The sequence below is a fragment of the Balaenoptera musculus genome, chromosome 8 (genome assembly GCF_009873245.2).
Source record: "Balaenoptera musculus isolate JJ_BM4_2016_0621 chromosome 8, mBalMus1.pri.v3, whole genome shotgun sequence".
Taxonomy (NCBI): domain Eukaryota; kingdom Metazoa; phylum Chordata; class Mammalia; order Artiodactyla; family Balaenopteridae; genus Balaenoptera; species Balaenoptera musculus.
The window spans coordinates 42,711,558-42,728,738 of NC_045792.1; the positions used below are offsets into that span (position 1 = coordinate 42,711,558).

Genomic DNA, 17,181 nt, shown 5'->3' on the forward strand with positions numbered 1-17,181 from the left:
CGTTTGAGAGCTTTTCCAGACTATTTTATTTTGGCAGGTATATTTGCTGCCTCATACATTTTTATACAAGGGAAACCAGTGCTGAATAGGAAGAAGGTAGGAACTGGAACCAGGTTTTGTTTGTTTTGTTTTTTGTGATTCCTAGCATGCCTATTAAATATCACTTTTTACTTTTAAAACATCATATACTTTCTGAGTGCACTTTTGAGTAAAATTTAGAGGCTCTTAGGGAATCAAATAAGAAATAATTGGGGAGGATTTAGGGGAATATTAGTGTAACATTTAACGTGTTTGATTTTGTATCTATGAAGATAACAGAGAACTAATCCTGTCCACTACCTCCTTCATAACTAATTAAACCAGTAGGTGACAGGTTATTAATGTTAGAATCTGCCGTGTCTGTGGTACATATATATGTATGTATATATGTACATTTGCTCGTAGATGTTGGCTGTGATAAGACACGATACATCTTAACAAATCGTAGAATCACATATGTTAGGATAGGAGAGAGTCTGTGTATACAGAACAAATTTTAATGTCTATTTACTTTCATGTCCTGTCAGTTTTGGCAAGAGAACAGACCTGACTATGTCAACATCCAGCTGTACCTCAGTCAGACAGATGGGTTACAGGTATGTGATTGGATGTTATTGTAAATTAAACAAGCCTCTTGAGAATAGAAGATTTACTGTAGGGGCTGTGTGGAAGAAAATTTCTGCAGGTGGTTTGAAGAGACGTTTCCCAGAGGAAAGCCTGTTTTGGAATGTGTCCAGCAAACTCATGGCTTGTCCTTGAAGTCAACCGTATTCTCCCTTTCACAGGGAGCTGGAACAGACCTTTGAGTTCATCTCTCTTCTCTCCACAGTTGCCTCATCTAGAGATGAGGACATAAGCGAATAGTCTTGTGATTATGTTCATCGAGGGGAGGTTTTATGTGGAGAGAGAAGATAAGATCATACACAATTAAGCTTGTTTCTCTTCAAGGGAAATTAAATAAAGTAACAGTCATCACGCATTATTTACTTCACTGCTAGACGCTGTGCTGAGCATTTCATATACAGTATCTCATGTAATTCCAACATATTCCAGAGGTAAATGATCTTGCAATCCCCATATCATAGATGAAGAAACTGTTTACAAACAACATTGAAGAGCTGTATGGCCATATAAACCTGAGCATGAATGCTTTCACAAGTTTTATTGTAGTATTTTCCATCATACGTTTTCTATAATAGTTTGAATACAAAACATGAATGCTTGTCAGTTACTTTGAAACTAATCTAAGCCTATTTTTTTAGTCAGATTTCTACCCTACTTGGTATGTAAAAACATTTTATTTTATACTCTCATGAAGCAAGTCAGTATCATTATTCCTCATGGTTTCGCTGTAATTAAGGTACAGAGCATATATTACATCTGATTCTCAGTTTGTCTGCCTGAGACTCAGACACTTTCTCCTCTCTTCTCACTTCACTCTCTTTATCACCAATTCAGATCTAATAGTCTGTTAATTGCTAGCACCAGTACATTAGAAGTTGTTTCTTGATAGATCCCAAATTTGGAGCTCTTCTGTTTTAGGCTATCATGTCCAGGATCATTTCCCCAAATTTATGGTGACAATTTACAGTATTTTACTCATATAATGAGCCAAATATGATAACTTTGCAGTACAAAAACACTTCAATAAAGCTTATGTGCTGCGCCTTTTTTGAGAGTAAGCAATTAGAATGCATTCTTTAACGCTGCAGTTGCTTAAAAATGATGCAACTAACTGAAGTCTAGGAAAATCAGCCATTTGTAATAATGGCATTCAAGAAGGTAATGGATTTTAAAGGGAAAGAGGGAGGAAATGATGCTTGTAAATGACTTTACCTAATAGGTTGCCATATGATACTTATATTCTTTATATCACAGCAATTTGTTAGAAAGCCACAGCACCAGCAAAGATGATGTTAGAGAAATGGGTTATTTGTCCAACTCTGTGTCATATAAAATATAGTGCTTTCTTTTTGGCAGAAGATAATTGGAGAAAAATATCAAGCACTGAATTCGAGACTTTTTATTGGACGTCCTCGGTGGAAACTTCTGTTTAATGAAATAGCAAAATATAACAGAGGGTAAGTACTATTCCTCAAAAAATTTATGTGGCTACTGATCAAATTAAAATATTCCCAAGTCATCACGTGAAGTTTTTAAAGATTACTTAGTAATGGGTTTACAAATTACAGAGTCACTTAAACCCTCAATTATCACTACCAAAGGAGGAAGCAAGGCAGGAACCACCTCAAGCATCTGTAATGCCAAATACTTAAAATTTGGCTTAAAAATAGTCTATTTATGAACTAGACTCTCCTACCTACTTTTAAATTTACATAGATCCATATTATAAAGGGTGTTTATTCCAATAGCATAAATCAGGTAATCATTGGGAAAGTTTTTTTAAATCACGTTAGCAAGCAAGGGAGCTCTTCAAGTAGTTCTAACAGTGAATGCACTTAAAAATCAGATTTTTGGTACCTTTTTACCAGAATGAATATATTTCTTAAAACTGTTAGTTTTTAAAACTCTTTAATATGCAGTCTCTAAATCAGAAATATTACCAAACATATTTTTTTCTTTGAAGCTATAATTCTATAAAAAATTCTAGCATTATGGGCTATATGTCTATGATCTGAAGCGATACAGTTGAAGGAAAGCATTCATTTTGGGGCACAGACTAGGGAGCCTGTTTGTCTTCTGTAAAATTATCATAGTGCAGGGCAATGGTCTGTAAGAATTTTAAAAGCATTTTGAAAACCATGTACCCACTCACACATTTTAAAGTTGGCATCAAAAAAGTTTCATCATAAGTTTAAATAGTTCCAAAGGCTATAATTTCTGACATACTGCAGATATTGACATTTTAAAATTAATGTAACTCTTTTAAACATATGTACTGGAATCTAAATATCATAGTTTCTTGATACCAACCTCGTATATTTGTATGTTTTGTAGCTTTCACTATCAGTTAGAAATTTTACATCACTCTTTTGTCTAGTTGAACTTGTATTTCTATCCTGTTTATCCTGCAGAATTTTATTAAAATTCAATGTAATTTTACACCTGAACTAATCATACTTTTGTTGCTAAACTAAACACACCTGCAATAAGAATGTATATAAACAGAAGATTTAATTTTTAAAATTTCCTGTGACTCTAAGGCACCAGTGATCATCGTTTTCTTCTAGATTGAATTATGCTACAATTATTAGCATATATTTGATTAAGTCATAATTTTAAAAATACATTTTGATAAATATAAAAAGGGTATTTGATTGTAAATATGAATGAGGCAGCTTATTAGATGGAGAGTTTTTTTAAAGCCCCGATTTATAAATTTATGGATGAATGTGATCTACTGAAATAATCATGGATTCATCATGGCGTTTGGCTTCATCTTCAGAGATTTTGTTTTAGGGATCATAGTGTGAAGCCCCAGAAACAAAATCTACAAAGGAATACATTGACCCGTGTAATTCAGATTACAACCATGTTTGAAAGCACTCCTAGATTTCCTTCCCTTGATGAAGTAATTTGGGTTAAAGAGGAAAGCATTATTTGGAAAGCAGAGGTCCTTTGTAATATTCAGGGCCCTAGTTAAAGGTGAACTATAGAATAAAGAAAAAAGTCAACCCAGTTTTTGTTATATTTCTTTCCCTTTCTCCAGAATCATCCACCTTAGATGTGATCATCTTGTCATACTCACCTGGGTCTTGCTATGCACCACAGACTCCGTCCTCCCTAATGACATTTAACTAACTGACTTCTGGCAAGCGTTCTTTTGTTAGTTTTCATAGTATAGTGCTGAAAACGTTGATAGTTTGTTTCTTTGTTTTGCTTGTTTGTTTTTGCTCAATTCTGAAACCAAACCCCCAAACAGTAGAGGATCATTTGCAAGAAATTACATTGGGATTTTTGGTTTCTTTGGTTAGTTCTCAAGAGTCCTCATTTGTTATACTGTTCATACTGAGAGGGATTTTCTATGCTTATTTGGTTGTTTGTTCATTTTCTTTAAACAGCAAAGCTTATTTAAGAAGAGCAAGTGTGCACCATCTACGGTTGACATTTTGTACACTTTCATTTTGTGTATCTGCTCTGGGCAGGCACCTCAAATGCATTATTTTTTGAAGGATTTTTATGTAGCGTAGCTAGGAAAAGAATGGATCAACGTCTTAAGGTTTGTTAACTGGAAAAAGGCACTATTTAAATAGAAGACTTCATTTTAGATGTAAAATTTTAGTTAACTTCATGTACATAAATTGCTGAGAGAATATAAAGAGATAAAAATAGAGAAGAGAGGCATATTAATTTGCACACATGTATGAGAGTGGTCTCTTCCTTGTATGTCTTTTTAAAAATTATTTATTATACCTGAGATCCAGTTTCCTGTTATTTATAGTAAAAATGCATATCATACCTTAACTTAGTTGAATGTATGCATCACGGAAAGGGAGAAGTAAAGAACTTTACGTGGCCTTTGGAGTAGGGAAAACTCTTCTGGGATTGATGTCTGAGATATATCTATATTTTACTGCCACATGGTGTTTTAAAAACAAAACAGATTAAGGATACCTAGGTTTGGTCTCTTACATTTGCTCCTGTGTCCCTGGGTCAAGTCACTCGACCCTTCTGTATCTGTAATACAAGGAGTGAATAATCCCTAAGGCATGAATAAGCTTTCATTATATGAGATCACACACTTTAAAAATGAATGGAAAAACGAGTATTGGTATAATAGGAAAATATTCACCAATATGTTGAACATTTATGGAACTAGTTCCCAACATCTGCCCCCAAACAACATCCTCTGCTAGCATCTAAGTCTATCTCTACCCATCTCTAAGAGTTTTTGTAGATAAATCTCTAGATGATTGTTGGATTGCAGCAACCTAATCAAAATTAGTGCAAATTAATTACAAAGGTTAATTAAAAGTTGTAGGATTTCATTGTTAGTGAAAGTGACATTGGGGAACTCCTCAAATTACACAAACAAAGATCTCCTAGAGTTAAACTAGTTAATAGTTGGAAAACAAAATGTAAAAAAGAAAATGATCATATACGGTGCTTTAAAAATAATGATTTTATTATGAAGAATTTAAGATAAGCCTTTAGGAAATTTGCAAAATTTGAAAATCTAACTCTATATTTGCCCTATGAAAGCCAAAAAAGAAAATAATGGTATCTTATTGTCATAATGCAGTGTTGACAGAGACTATATACAGACAGCCAAAATGTCTCATTCCCTTTTCATCTTAATGAAAACTGCACTATGACTTTTTTTATTTTTGGTGGTATAAATTCAGTAGTTCAGTTTTATTCATTTTAAGTAATCCATTGTGTCTAGCTCTGGTTTTGATAGTAACCTAAATTTTATTAAGTGTAAGAGTTTATTTTCATACTTTTTTATTATTTTCTTTCTTCTCACTTTGGGTTTAATTAGCTCTTCTTTTACTAGTTACTTAAGGTGGAACCGTAGGTCACTGATTTTAGATCATTGTTCTTTCATAATAAAAGTGTTTAATACTATAAATTTTCCTCTAAACACCACTTTAGCTACATACCACAAATTTTGATATGTTTTATTTTCATTTTTATATAAGTCAAAATATTTTTTAAATTACCATGTAAATTCTTTTTTGACCCATTGGTTATGTAGAAGTATGTTGTTTAATTTCCAAATATAGGGGTATTTGTTCTTGATTTCTGGTTCAAATGGGTTTTAAGAAAATATACTCCTTGTTATTTCAATCCTTTAAAATTTATTGAGACCTGTTTTACTGCCCAGAATATGGTCTGTGTTGGTGAATGTTCCATGGGCACTAAAAACGAATTTGTATTCCATTGTTTTGGGGTAGAATACCCTATAAATATCAATCAGTTCCAGTTGGTTGATAGTGGTATTTAAGTCTTCAGTACACTTACTGATTTTCTGTCTACTTGTTCTGTCAATTTCCAAAAGAAGAGTGTTGAAGTCATTAACTATAATTCTAGATTTGTCTGTCTTTACAGTTCTATCAGTTTTTGATACATGTATTTTGAAGTTTTTTAGTTCTAGGGTTTAGTTGTAGTGTTTAAACTATTTACATCTTACTATTATATTGCATTCATTACAAAATAAATTACATTTTATCATTACATAGATTAAAAATATTCTTCATTTTTCCAGCTTTGTTGAAAAATAACTGACTTATAATATTGTATACAGTATAACAATTTGATATGTATATGTTGCAAAATGACTACCACAATAAAGTTAACATATCTATCACCTCAAATAATTACAACTTTTGTGTTTGTGTGATGAGAACTTTTAAGATCTACTGTCTTCCCAACTTTCAAATATACAATAAGTATTGTTAACTATAGTCACCATGCTGTCCATTACATCCTAGAACTTATTCCTCTTGTAACTATAAGTTTGTAACCCTTTGTCAGTCTTCAGTCATCCCCTACCTCCTCCATCTGCCTCTGGCACCCTCCAATCTGCTCTGTGTTTCTATGAGTTTGGGTTTTTTAGATTCCACAAATGAGTGAGATCATACAGCATTTGTCTTTCTTTGTCTGACTTATTGTGCTAATCATGATGCCCTCAAGGTTCATCCATGTTGTTGCAAATAAGAGGATTTTCTTCTTTTTTATGGCTGAATAATATGTCAGTGTGTGTGTATCACATCACATCGCATTTTCTTTGTCCATTCATCCATCTATGGACACTAAGGTTGTTTCCATGTCTTGACTATTCTAGATAATGCTGCAATAAACATAGGAGTGCAAATAACACTTCAAGAGAGTGATTTCATTTCCTATGGATATATACACAGTAGAGGGATTGTTGTATCATATGATAGTTTTATTTTTAATTTTTTGAGATACCTCCATACTATTTCCCATACTGGTTATACCAATTTACAATCCCACCAGTAGTGTACAAGGGTTTCCTTTTCTCCACAACCTCGCCAACATTTAAAATGTAAAAATGAATGAATAGACATTGTAAAAATGTCTATTCAGTTGTTCTGCCTATTTTTTAACTGTGTTGTTTGTTTTTGTTTTTCTTTTGATATTGAGTTTTATGAGCTGTTTATATATTTTGAATATTAACGCCTTATCAGTCATATCATTTGCAATTATTTTCTGCCATTCAATAGGTTGTCTTTTCATTTTGTGGATGGTATCCTTTGCTGTGCAAAAGCTTTTCACTTTAATTAGGTCCTGTTTATTTTTACTTTTGTTTCCTTTGCCTTAGGATATAGATCCTAAAGCATATTGCTATGATTTACGTCAAAGAACGTTCTGCCTATTTTTCCTTCTAGGAGTTTTATGGTTTCCGGTCTTATATTTAGGTCTTTAATCTAATTTGAGATTCTTTTTGTATGTGGTGTGAGAAAAGCCTCTAATTTCATTCTTTTTACATGTAACTGTACAGTTTTCCCAGCACCACAATCCAAATTCAACAATACATTAAAAGGAGCATACATCATCATCAAGTGGTATTTATGCAAGGCATTGCAAGGATGGTTCAGTGTCTTTATATCAACCAATGTGATACACTACATTAACAGATTGAAGAATAAAAATTATATGATCATCTCAATAGATGCAGAAAAAGCTTTTGACAAAATTCAGCATCCATTTATGATACAAACTCTCCAAAAAGTGGGTATAGAGGGAACAAACCTCAACATAATAAAGGCCCTATATAATAAGCCCACAGCTAATATCTTACTCAATGGTGAAAAGCTGAAAGTGTTTCCTCTTATTGGATTATTATTATTTTTTTTTTTTGCTAGCGAGTTATATGAATTTCTTATATATTTTACATATTAACCCCTTATCAGATATGTAGTTTGCAAATATGTTCTCCCATTCCCTAGCTTGCCTTTTCATTTTGTTGATCATTTCTTTTGCTATGCAGAAGCTTCTTACTTTGATGTAGTCCCACTTATTTATTTTTGCTTTTGTCGCTTGTATTTTTGGTGTCAGTTTCATGAAATTATTGCCAAGACCACTGTCAAAGAGTTTTATCCTCTGTGTTTTCTTCTAAGATTTGATGGTTTAAGGTCTTATATTCAAGTCTTTATTTCCTTTAGAGTTAATTTTTGGGAGTAGAGTGAGATAGGGTGCAGTTCCATTCTTTTGCATGTGAATATCCAGTTTTCCCAACATCATGAATTGGAGAGAGTATCTTTTCCTCATTGAGTTTTCTTGGCTTCTGTGGATTGTGTTACAGTCCAACAGTTTACTGTTGCTTTCTATTTATCTCATTTGTTCTTTCCTTTTTTCTTTCTTTCTTTACTTTCTTTTCAATTAGTGTTATTTTATGATTCAATCTTTTTCTCCTAAAGTGACATATTAGCCATACCTCTCTGTTTGACTTTAGTTATTTCTTTAAGGAATTGGTTCCCAAGTTGCAATCCTTGGACTAACATCACCTGGCAACTTGTTGGAAAACCAAATTCTTGGAGCCATATCCAAGATCTGCTGAATCAGAGGATCTAGGAATAGGGCCTTGCTATCTGTGGTCTGTGAAGTGCTTTAGGTGATGCTGATGAAGCTGAAATTGGAGAAGCATGGCTCTAGGTTTATGGTGTACACCATTAGCTTATCACAGTGTACTTCAAATAATATTATACTACCTCATGTACTTCCATTCACCCTGCATCTCTTTGGCTGTTGTTCTTGTTCATCTTTCTTCTACATATACTGTAAACTCCATAATGTATTGTTATTACTTTTGTTTTAAATATCAATTATATTTTAAAGAGATTAAAAATTAGACAAAATATGCAGTGTATTTATTCACAGATTCACCATTTTGGTGTCCTTCATAGCTTTGGGAAGATTCACATTTCTATCTGATTTCATTCTCCTTCCTGACGAATTCCCTTTATATACATTATAGTGCTAGTTTGCTGGTGATGAATTCCCTCACCTTTTGTTAGAAAAGTTTACATTCTGTCTTCAATTTTGAAAGTTATTTTTGTTTGGTATAGAATTGGCTTGATATAGAATAGTTGCTTTTTTTTTTTTTTGTCTTTCAGCACTTTGAAGATTTCACTTCATTGCCTTCAGACTTAAATAGTTTGTGACAAGAATTCTATCCTTCATCTTCTGTTTATTATTTGTAGTGTGTCTCTGCCCCCACCCTCTGTCAGCTGCTTTTGTGTTATTCTCTTTGTAACTGGTTTCCAGAGTTTTATTATAACTTGCCTTATGTTGTTATGTGTGTGTGTGTGCATATTCTCCTTGGAGTTCATTAGATCGTTGGATCTGTTTGTTTTCATCAAATTTGTAAAAATTTTGGTAATTATTTCTTCAAATATTTTTTTCTCTTTCCCTGTGTCTTCTTTTATGTTGAGACTATGATTACATATATGAAAGACTGGTTGGTATTGTCCCACAGGACCTTGAGGTTCTTTTCACTTTTCTGCCCAATTTTTGTTCTCTGTGTGCTTCCATTTGGATATATTCTACTGCTGTATCTTCAAGTTTACTTATCTTTTCTTCTTCAGTGCCTATTCTTCTGTTAACCCATCAGTATATTTATCATTTTAAATATTGCATTTAATCTCTAGCATTTCCACTTAGGCCTTTAAAAAATCTTTTTTCCTTTCTCATCATGTCGATGTTTTTCTTTGAACATATGAAACATGTTTCTCATCACTGTTTCAGTGACCTTGTCTAATCCATCATTTCTGTCATTCTCGTCCCATTTCTATTGACTTATCTTTCTTCTTGTATTAGTTTGCTAGGACTTCCATAATAAAATCCCACAGGCTTGATGGATTAAACAATAGAAGTTTATATTTGCACTATTCTGAAGGCTAGAAGTCTAAGATTAAGATGCTAGCAGGGTGATTTCCTCTGAGACCTCTCCTTGGCTTTCAGATGACTACCCTCTTGCTGCCTCTTCACATGGTCAGTCTTTTATCTGCATGTGTGTCTCTAGTGTCTCTTTAATTTCCTCCTCTTACAAAGACACTAGTCAGATTGCAATAGGGTCCACCCTAACAACATCGCTCTATCTTAATTACATCTTTAAAGACCCAATCTCCAAATACAGCCACATTCCGGAATACTGAGAGTTAGAGTTTCAACCTATGAATTTGGGGAAGGGGACAAAATTCAACCCATAACACTTCTAGTTATAGTACATAATTTCTTGCTATACACATTCCTGGTAATTTTTTTATTAAATGCTATACACTTTGAAGTTTAGACATCAAATTCCAATTGTTGGAATTGTTTTTGGCATACAATTCTGTTACTTGGGTTCAGTATGATCTTCTTTCTTTTTTAATTTATTTATTTTATTATTTATTTTGGCTGCATTGTGTCTTCGTTGCTGCGTGCGGGCTTTCTCTAGTTGCGGCGAGAGGGGGCTACTCTTCGTTGCGGTGTGCAGGCTTCTCGTTGCAGTGGCTTTTCTTGTTGTGGAGCACGGGCTCGTGGGCTCTAGAGCAGAGGCTCAGTAGTTGTGGCTCGCAGGCTCTAGAGTGCAGGCTCAGTAGTTGTGGCGCATGGGCTTAGTTGCTCCGCGCCATGTGGAATCTTCCCAGACCAAGGCTCAAACCCATTTCCCCTGCATTGGCAGGTGGATTCTTAACCACTGCGCCACCAGGGAAGTACGTCAGTTTGATCTTTTCAAGGCTTGCTTTTAAGCTTTGTTAGTATGAGTCCAGAGCAGCCTCCAATCTGGGCTAATTTTACCAACATCCTCCCTACCCTTTGCAAGTAAGGTAATAACTTTTTGAGTACATTATCCATTGCCAATGTATTATATATAGAGCTTTCCATTTTGGCTTGTGGGAATATGAATTGTTGACAGCCTTGCGTAAACTCAGAATTGTTTGGCCTACTGCTCCTTGGTAGTTCTCTACCCAGTTTCACATGGTTTCCTCTAACACATGAGGAGATTAGTACTCAGCCAAAGACTTGAGGATACTCCTCTGCAGATCTCCAGAGCTTCTTTCCTTTGATATCAAGTTCTAGCTGCTTTGGCCTTCGTGAACTCCATTCTTTTTCTCTTTAACTCAGTAAGACCGCCAGTCTCTGCATGAGTTTCCCTCTTCTGTGCTACAGCTTCTAAATTGCCTTCAGGCAACAAGAAGATTTAGCTGTCTGGCTCGCCTTGTTTTTTCTTTTTTTCTCAGGGATCACAGTTCTGTGCTGCCTGTTGTCCAGTATCTGAAAATAATTGTTTCATATGTTATTTGTTTTGTCCTATTTTTTTAATGCAGGAGAGTAAATCTCGTCCCTATTTCTCCATCATGGCTACAAGTAAAAGTTTATTTTGTAGTTCTTTGTTTCATTTTTCAAGGTGAAAAGTTTTAATAAAACTTTTTTCAGTATTTATTATAAATTTTGGTACCCATTTAAATGGATTCGCTGTCTTTTTTTCAGCAACAATTATTCTCAGATAATGAATACATACTGGATTTGTCCAAGATATGATAAGAATTGTCAATCATTTTGATATCATAGGAAGAATTCAATGCAAATCAACAAACTTTGCAGGAAATCAATGTGAAATAGTAATCATTTTGTGGGATTTATTTATTCTATTTGTTAGGGATATGTATAATTTATCTACCAAAATTTTATGTTAGCAAATAATAAAACCTGCTTGGTATTTGTTACAATTATTGTGGCACATAAATAAAAAAGAAAATGTATCCAGATTAGTATGCTTTTTGTTTTAATGTAGATATAAATTAGTCACTTAAAATTATCCTTTCAAATTGGTAATAGCTTTCCTTTCTTTATGCTTATTCACCACTTCCCATGAAAATCCATGGGATCTTTAGGGGGAAAAAATGTCTGTAAAACATTTAGCATGAGAAGAACTGATATGGTCCAGGGTGGATAGAAATCTATTCATATGTCAAATGTGGAGCAGTTGACATCTATCAATTGCTGCTCTTGACTTCGTTTCTGCCCTCATCAATGACATGCAGACTGCTCACTCTGTCTGATAACAAACAAATATGTGCTCATAGTTATATTCTTTGAATGATCTTGATCTCTAGCATGAAAAGCATGAGGTAAATAAAATATCTTCCCGGTGGTCACTTATATTTGGTAATAATTGGAAAATTATTTGTATGCAAAGCAGCAAGAAATTAACTTTGTTAACACCTTAAACACACTACTAAAAGATACTTCTTGTCATGTTCTGCCTAATTTTCCACCTGATTTTCCATTTTCTCCCTTTGTCTTTCCAGGAAAACAGTTGGTGTTTTTTGCTGTGGACCTAATTCGATTTCTAAGACTCTTCATAAACTGAGTAATCAAAACAATTCATATGGGACAAGATTCGAATACAATAAAGAATCTTTCAGCTGAAAACCTTTGAGATGAACAAGGACTCTAAAGAAGGAATGAGTGCAATTTCTAAAACTTTGAAATGCAGCTGGATCAAACAACTGTGTCATGCCAAAGTGTGGCCAGGTTTTCTTATTTATGATTATTTAAAATGGAAATGCAGAGAATGTGGCAAGATGACAGGTCACATTGCATGTTTAATCTGGAAACCAAAGAGGCCCTGAAGAATATTTGATGTGATTATTCACTTTTCACTGCTCAAATTAAAAGAAAACTATTAGATGCACACTGTTGATTTTTATGGCAGATTCAAGAACTCCCTAGTAAGGTGTTGCTCACTGAGAGGCTGATAGCTTTGGTCCTCTTTAAATTGTTTTTGGTTGAACAAATGCAAGATTGAACAAAATTAAAAATTCATTGAAACTCAGATTACATTTTCTATGTGAGTATAAACAGAGAAGCTTTGATTTAGAAAAGCTCCAGGTAAATATACTAGAAGTCTGAAAATACAGCACAGGACGCCATCGATATGGGTACTTTGTGTCAGTATCTAATCTTGCTCACTACTGATGCTAATACCTCTACTTAATATCCGTAGACTTTATGCTCAATGAACCTTTTGCAGATGTTGATATAATACCTATTTTTATATTTTTCTTTCTTCTTTGTCCCTTAGTCTAGGGAAATCTGCCCTCCCTTGGCATGTGTTAGACACAATGATTTAATCGGTCCTTTCTATCCCCAATTTATTTAATCTATTACTATTGCATTTTAATGAGGAAAATATCATTACTATAAATTATAAGGAACATATAGACTAATAACTTTTTTCCTTTTTCAGCATTTTGGCCTCTATTATTTTTATTTACCTTTTTTCCCAGTGCAGTTTATCATAGCCTCTTAAGGGGCTTTGTTTAGTTTGCACTTTGAAGACCAAAGGGTGTTATGTCTGCCAGGGTCACTGAGATATAATTTCTCTCTCTTTTGTCACACATTGGTTTATGCTGGAGACATTGAAAGTATAGTCACAACCCTGAATAGGAAACCTATATTTTACTCTTTATACAGGAGGGAATACTTTATTTGCTTATTGAAATTTAAGTGCAGAATCAAGAATATTATTGTTGCACTGTCTGGTATTCTGGGTCCTGATAAAGAATTACTGAGTTTAAAGTCACTGATAGGACGGTGCTGTGTGATCCTATCAGTTTATGCTCCCCGGCCATTATATTCTCGGCTCAGAGAATATAACTCACTACCTTAAAAATTAAGGCATTTTTACAATTTAGTGATTTTCTTTTGTAGACATCTATCAATTGCTATCAAATATAGCACATTGCTGAAATCAGCAGTGTAGCTTGTCGTGCCTTTGTTAAAATTTTGCATGATATAACATAACATGATAGATGCTACTGTCATTTTTTAGCTCTGATTCACCAGCAGCAATCAAGCATGTTAAACCATCTAGCATTAAATGCCCATGAACATATTACTTACAGGTATTTCTTCCTCTCCTTGGAACTCTTTCTTCTCCTTCTCCAGAAGGAAAGTGAGTCAGAAAAAGATATGGGAAATGTGCAATGTTCCTGCAGATTTAGCTCTGAAGGCATATTTAATAACCAGTACATCTTGGCAACACTTTCTAAAATAAAAACAATTTTCATAAAGACACATAACAGGAAAAACTAGTAAAAAGAAACTTGAGTTAGTACAGGCTTGATATGCAACACTCTTTACTAATTATAAGTTATTTATGTGATTATATTAATACACCTCATTTTAGTAAAACTGGTGGAAAACTTTTCAAGAAGAATGATCTTTCCAAGTAGGTCTGCTATACTAGATGAGCTTCTTTGCCTATTTTAAATTCTAGTGGATGTTCCAACGTTGAGCGTTAAACATAGGTAATTTTTGCTTCTGTAAGTAGGAATGAAACTAAGACTTCGTCATGCACGTACAAGAGAGCTTTGTTTTGTTTTGAGGGATTCTTTCTCTGGGGCTAATTCTTGTTGGACCAATCTTAACACAGTAATTTTAATGGCAATAAATGTTAAAATTGAAAAGGTATCCTTGAAATCTCTATAAGCTGACTTTACATTTGCAACAAATAAAGCAGGCAGAGTTTCTTCACAAGATGACACAAGTTTAAGAAACATAATTTATTTGAGTGTGCACTAGCATGAGTGGCCGTAAGGATCTCAGTTCTGGGGCTGTCGATGACACTGGCTAGTGGTGTAACTGTGGCAATTGCTCCTCACTCTGGGATGAAGACTTCTCATTCGGACGAGGTCAGTAGTTAGCAGTCTTTTTAGTAAAGTATATTTTTGAGAACCTGATTAAAATGAATACTATGACACACCTACAAAGTATTACATATAATTTTGGGGGGCCCACAATCTCCAAAAGCAAGGATTCCTTTTTAAGAAACTCTGAACAAATAATCATCATTATAGATGTTTTTTTTTATCCTATGCCTTTCTGTTCTCTGATTTTTTGGATGAAACTATCCTTTTTTTATAGGATTATACTAAGACATGAACTATATGGACAAAGGAAAGGAAATTATATGCCCCAAAACAAAGAATCCAATGGAATCTTCCATGCAGTTTTTAATCTTTTTTGGGTCTCCTGTTTTATGTAAGGGAATGCTGTGGTTTTTACATATCAATAATAATACTAAACTCAGATTCACATACACACACACCCCAGACATACACTTAGGGCATGTTTTCTGGAGTTGTTTTTTTTTTTACTTTTTTTTGTTTTTTTAAATTCAAGTTAAAAGTAAAATGACTGATAGTTTTTTTATTTAGTGACTTTAAATGCCAGTAGGGTGATTGTGATAGTGCAAGCACTTAAAACAAAAAAATAAAAGCAATGTAGACAAAGCATAGGCTGAATTGACTTAATCCATATGTCCATGTTACTTGTAATCCCCCAAATCAGTGTTTACTTGGAGGATTCACAGCAGGTAATGGATTTAAATTATAAGTCATTGTTAAAGAGGCTTGCTAGAAGTAAACGGGCCATGGTTGTCATCAATAGATGTTAGTGCTAAAGAATGTTCATTATATTAAGGAGAAAAAATTTTAAGTAAAAAAAAAAATTGTTTCTTTTTTCCTTAAGGATGGTAAACTCAGCTGAACAGTGATTTTTTTCTAAACAAACCGTGAGACACATTTTATAGTGCTACTCATGACAGATTCTTTTTCTTGTGCTGTCCAGGATACTTTCATATCCCGTTGTATTATAGAAACATAAAATGCTGAAGTTGGGAGTACTCTTATTTTGCAGTTGAGGAATCTGAGACCCAAAGGGAGATGGAAGCTTGCTTCAAGTCATCCACTGAGTTTGTCACAGTGTGGAAACTGGAGTCCAGCTTTTCTAATCTCTGCTACTGAAAAGGACTTTCCCCCTCCCTGTGACATAAACATCTATTAAGTCACAGCTGTTAGTTTGAATCTCCTATAAACTCTATTTAGTGCTACATGGAAAATAAAGTATGAGTGTTAATTCCAGATTCAGATACAGAAAATAAGTCTTTTTCCCTATATATCTTCTGATTATAATTTGTTAGTCTTATATGTTTTGCTTATTAGAACCTATTTCTAGATAATCACTTTTAAAATATGACAATTGTGATAAAGGGATTATATTCTCCATAAGTTTGTAGTGGAGAAATATATAATAGTATAGTTTCTAGGAAATGCTAATATTGTAATTTTAAATTGATTGATAGATAGAAGTCATAACCTCACCAGCTTTCTAACCACCCAGGGAAATGTTGATATTAAAACAAATGACTGTTGTTCTCTATTCACATGACCATAACATGCTTCTTGTTCAGGAGAAGAAAGTCAACTTTTTGTAAGCTCTTGAGACTAGAAATAAATGAAATCAAGCATAGTGAGATCGACATTTACTTCAGCTACCACAGAACAATGAGAACTCGCCATTTCCTTCTGTCTAAATCTCCCCTCCATTACCCCAACTTCTTTATTTCATTCTGTAGTATTCTCAAAGGACAGAGTTGCAAAAGCTAGCTAGATGAGGTTTTGCAAAAAGAAGCAGACTTCCAATACTTAGCAAAGAAAGGTCCATTAAGGGAAAAGAGAAAAAAGGCCATGTGAATCACTTAAAATTAGCAGAGTTAAGCAATGTTGTTTTAGAACACACACCAGTAATTTTTTTGAAGCAAATACACAGAATTTTTATTTTCTCCTATACAAAAGTTTGATATTCTTGCTTATAGAATCTGAAAATAGATTTTTTTAATTGTATTTTACACTGTTGCAAAATCCCCAATAATGTTAATGCAGTATCTTAATACTGCAATTTAAGAATCAGTAAGGGCAGGAAATGCCTCATAGGAGCAAAACTAGGAGGGAAAAAAAGGGAGTCAGAGAAAGAGAAATTGTTTAACAGATCAGGACACGATTATGCTTTTTTTCATAACGTAGATTCTCAAATGTGGGCAAAACTAGCTATTACTCTGGTTTGGTGAAATGTAGAGAATGTAGTGTTTGGTTTGTTTTTAGGAATCCTTTCACATTTTCATTGCTACTAGAATTTTAGCAGAAGCTTTACTTTTGATCAGAATTATATTTGGCTTCTATAAGAATTAGAGTTTGATGAGCTACTGGTGGGCCTGGAGACAACCCCAATATTTAGGTGAGAACCAGCACCACATAAATGCTCTAGTATATGTGGCAATAAAGAAGCCGAGGTGGCCATGCACTGCTGCAGCTACATACACTGCACATTGATGTTCTGTCATTGCAAGGTCATATTTCTCAGCGCTTATCCTTCCACCCA

General features: G+C 33.9%; 1 protein-coding gene across 2 annotated transcripts in view; it reads left to right on the forward strand.

Annotated features, from left to right (window-relative positions):
* Positions 1 to 15,012, forward strand: part of NOX4 (NADPH oxidase 4) — a 142,965-nt gene extending 127,953 nt beyond the window's left edge. For both annotated transcript variants that reach the window (XM_036862588.1, XM_036862589.1), the window contains 3 exons: positions 567 to 635; positions 2,020 to 2,120; positions 12,267 to 15,012. In XM_036862588.1, coding sequence (XP_036718483.1) covers positions 567 to 635; positions 2,020 to 2,120; positions 12,267 to 12,387 — 291 coding nt within the window. In that variant the 3' untranslated portion in view covers positions 12,388 to 15,012. The remainder of the gene's footprint in view (positions 1 to 566; positions 636 to 2,019; positions 2,121 to 12,266) is intronic.
* Positions 15,013 to 17,181: the final 2,169 nt, after the last annotated feature.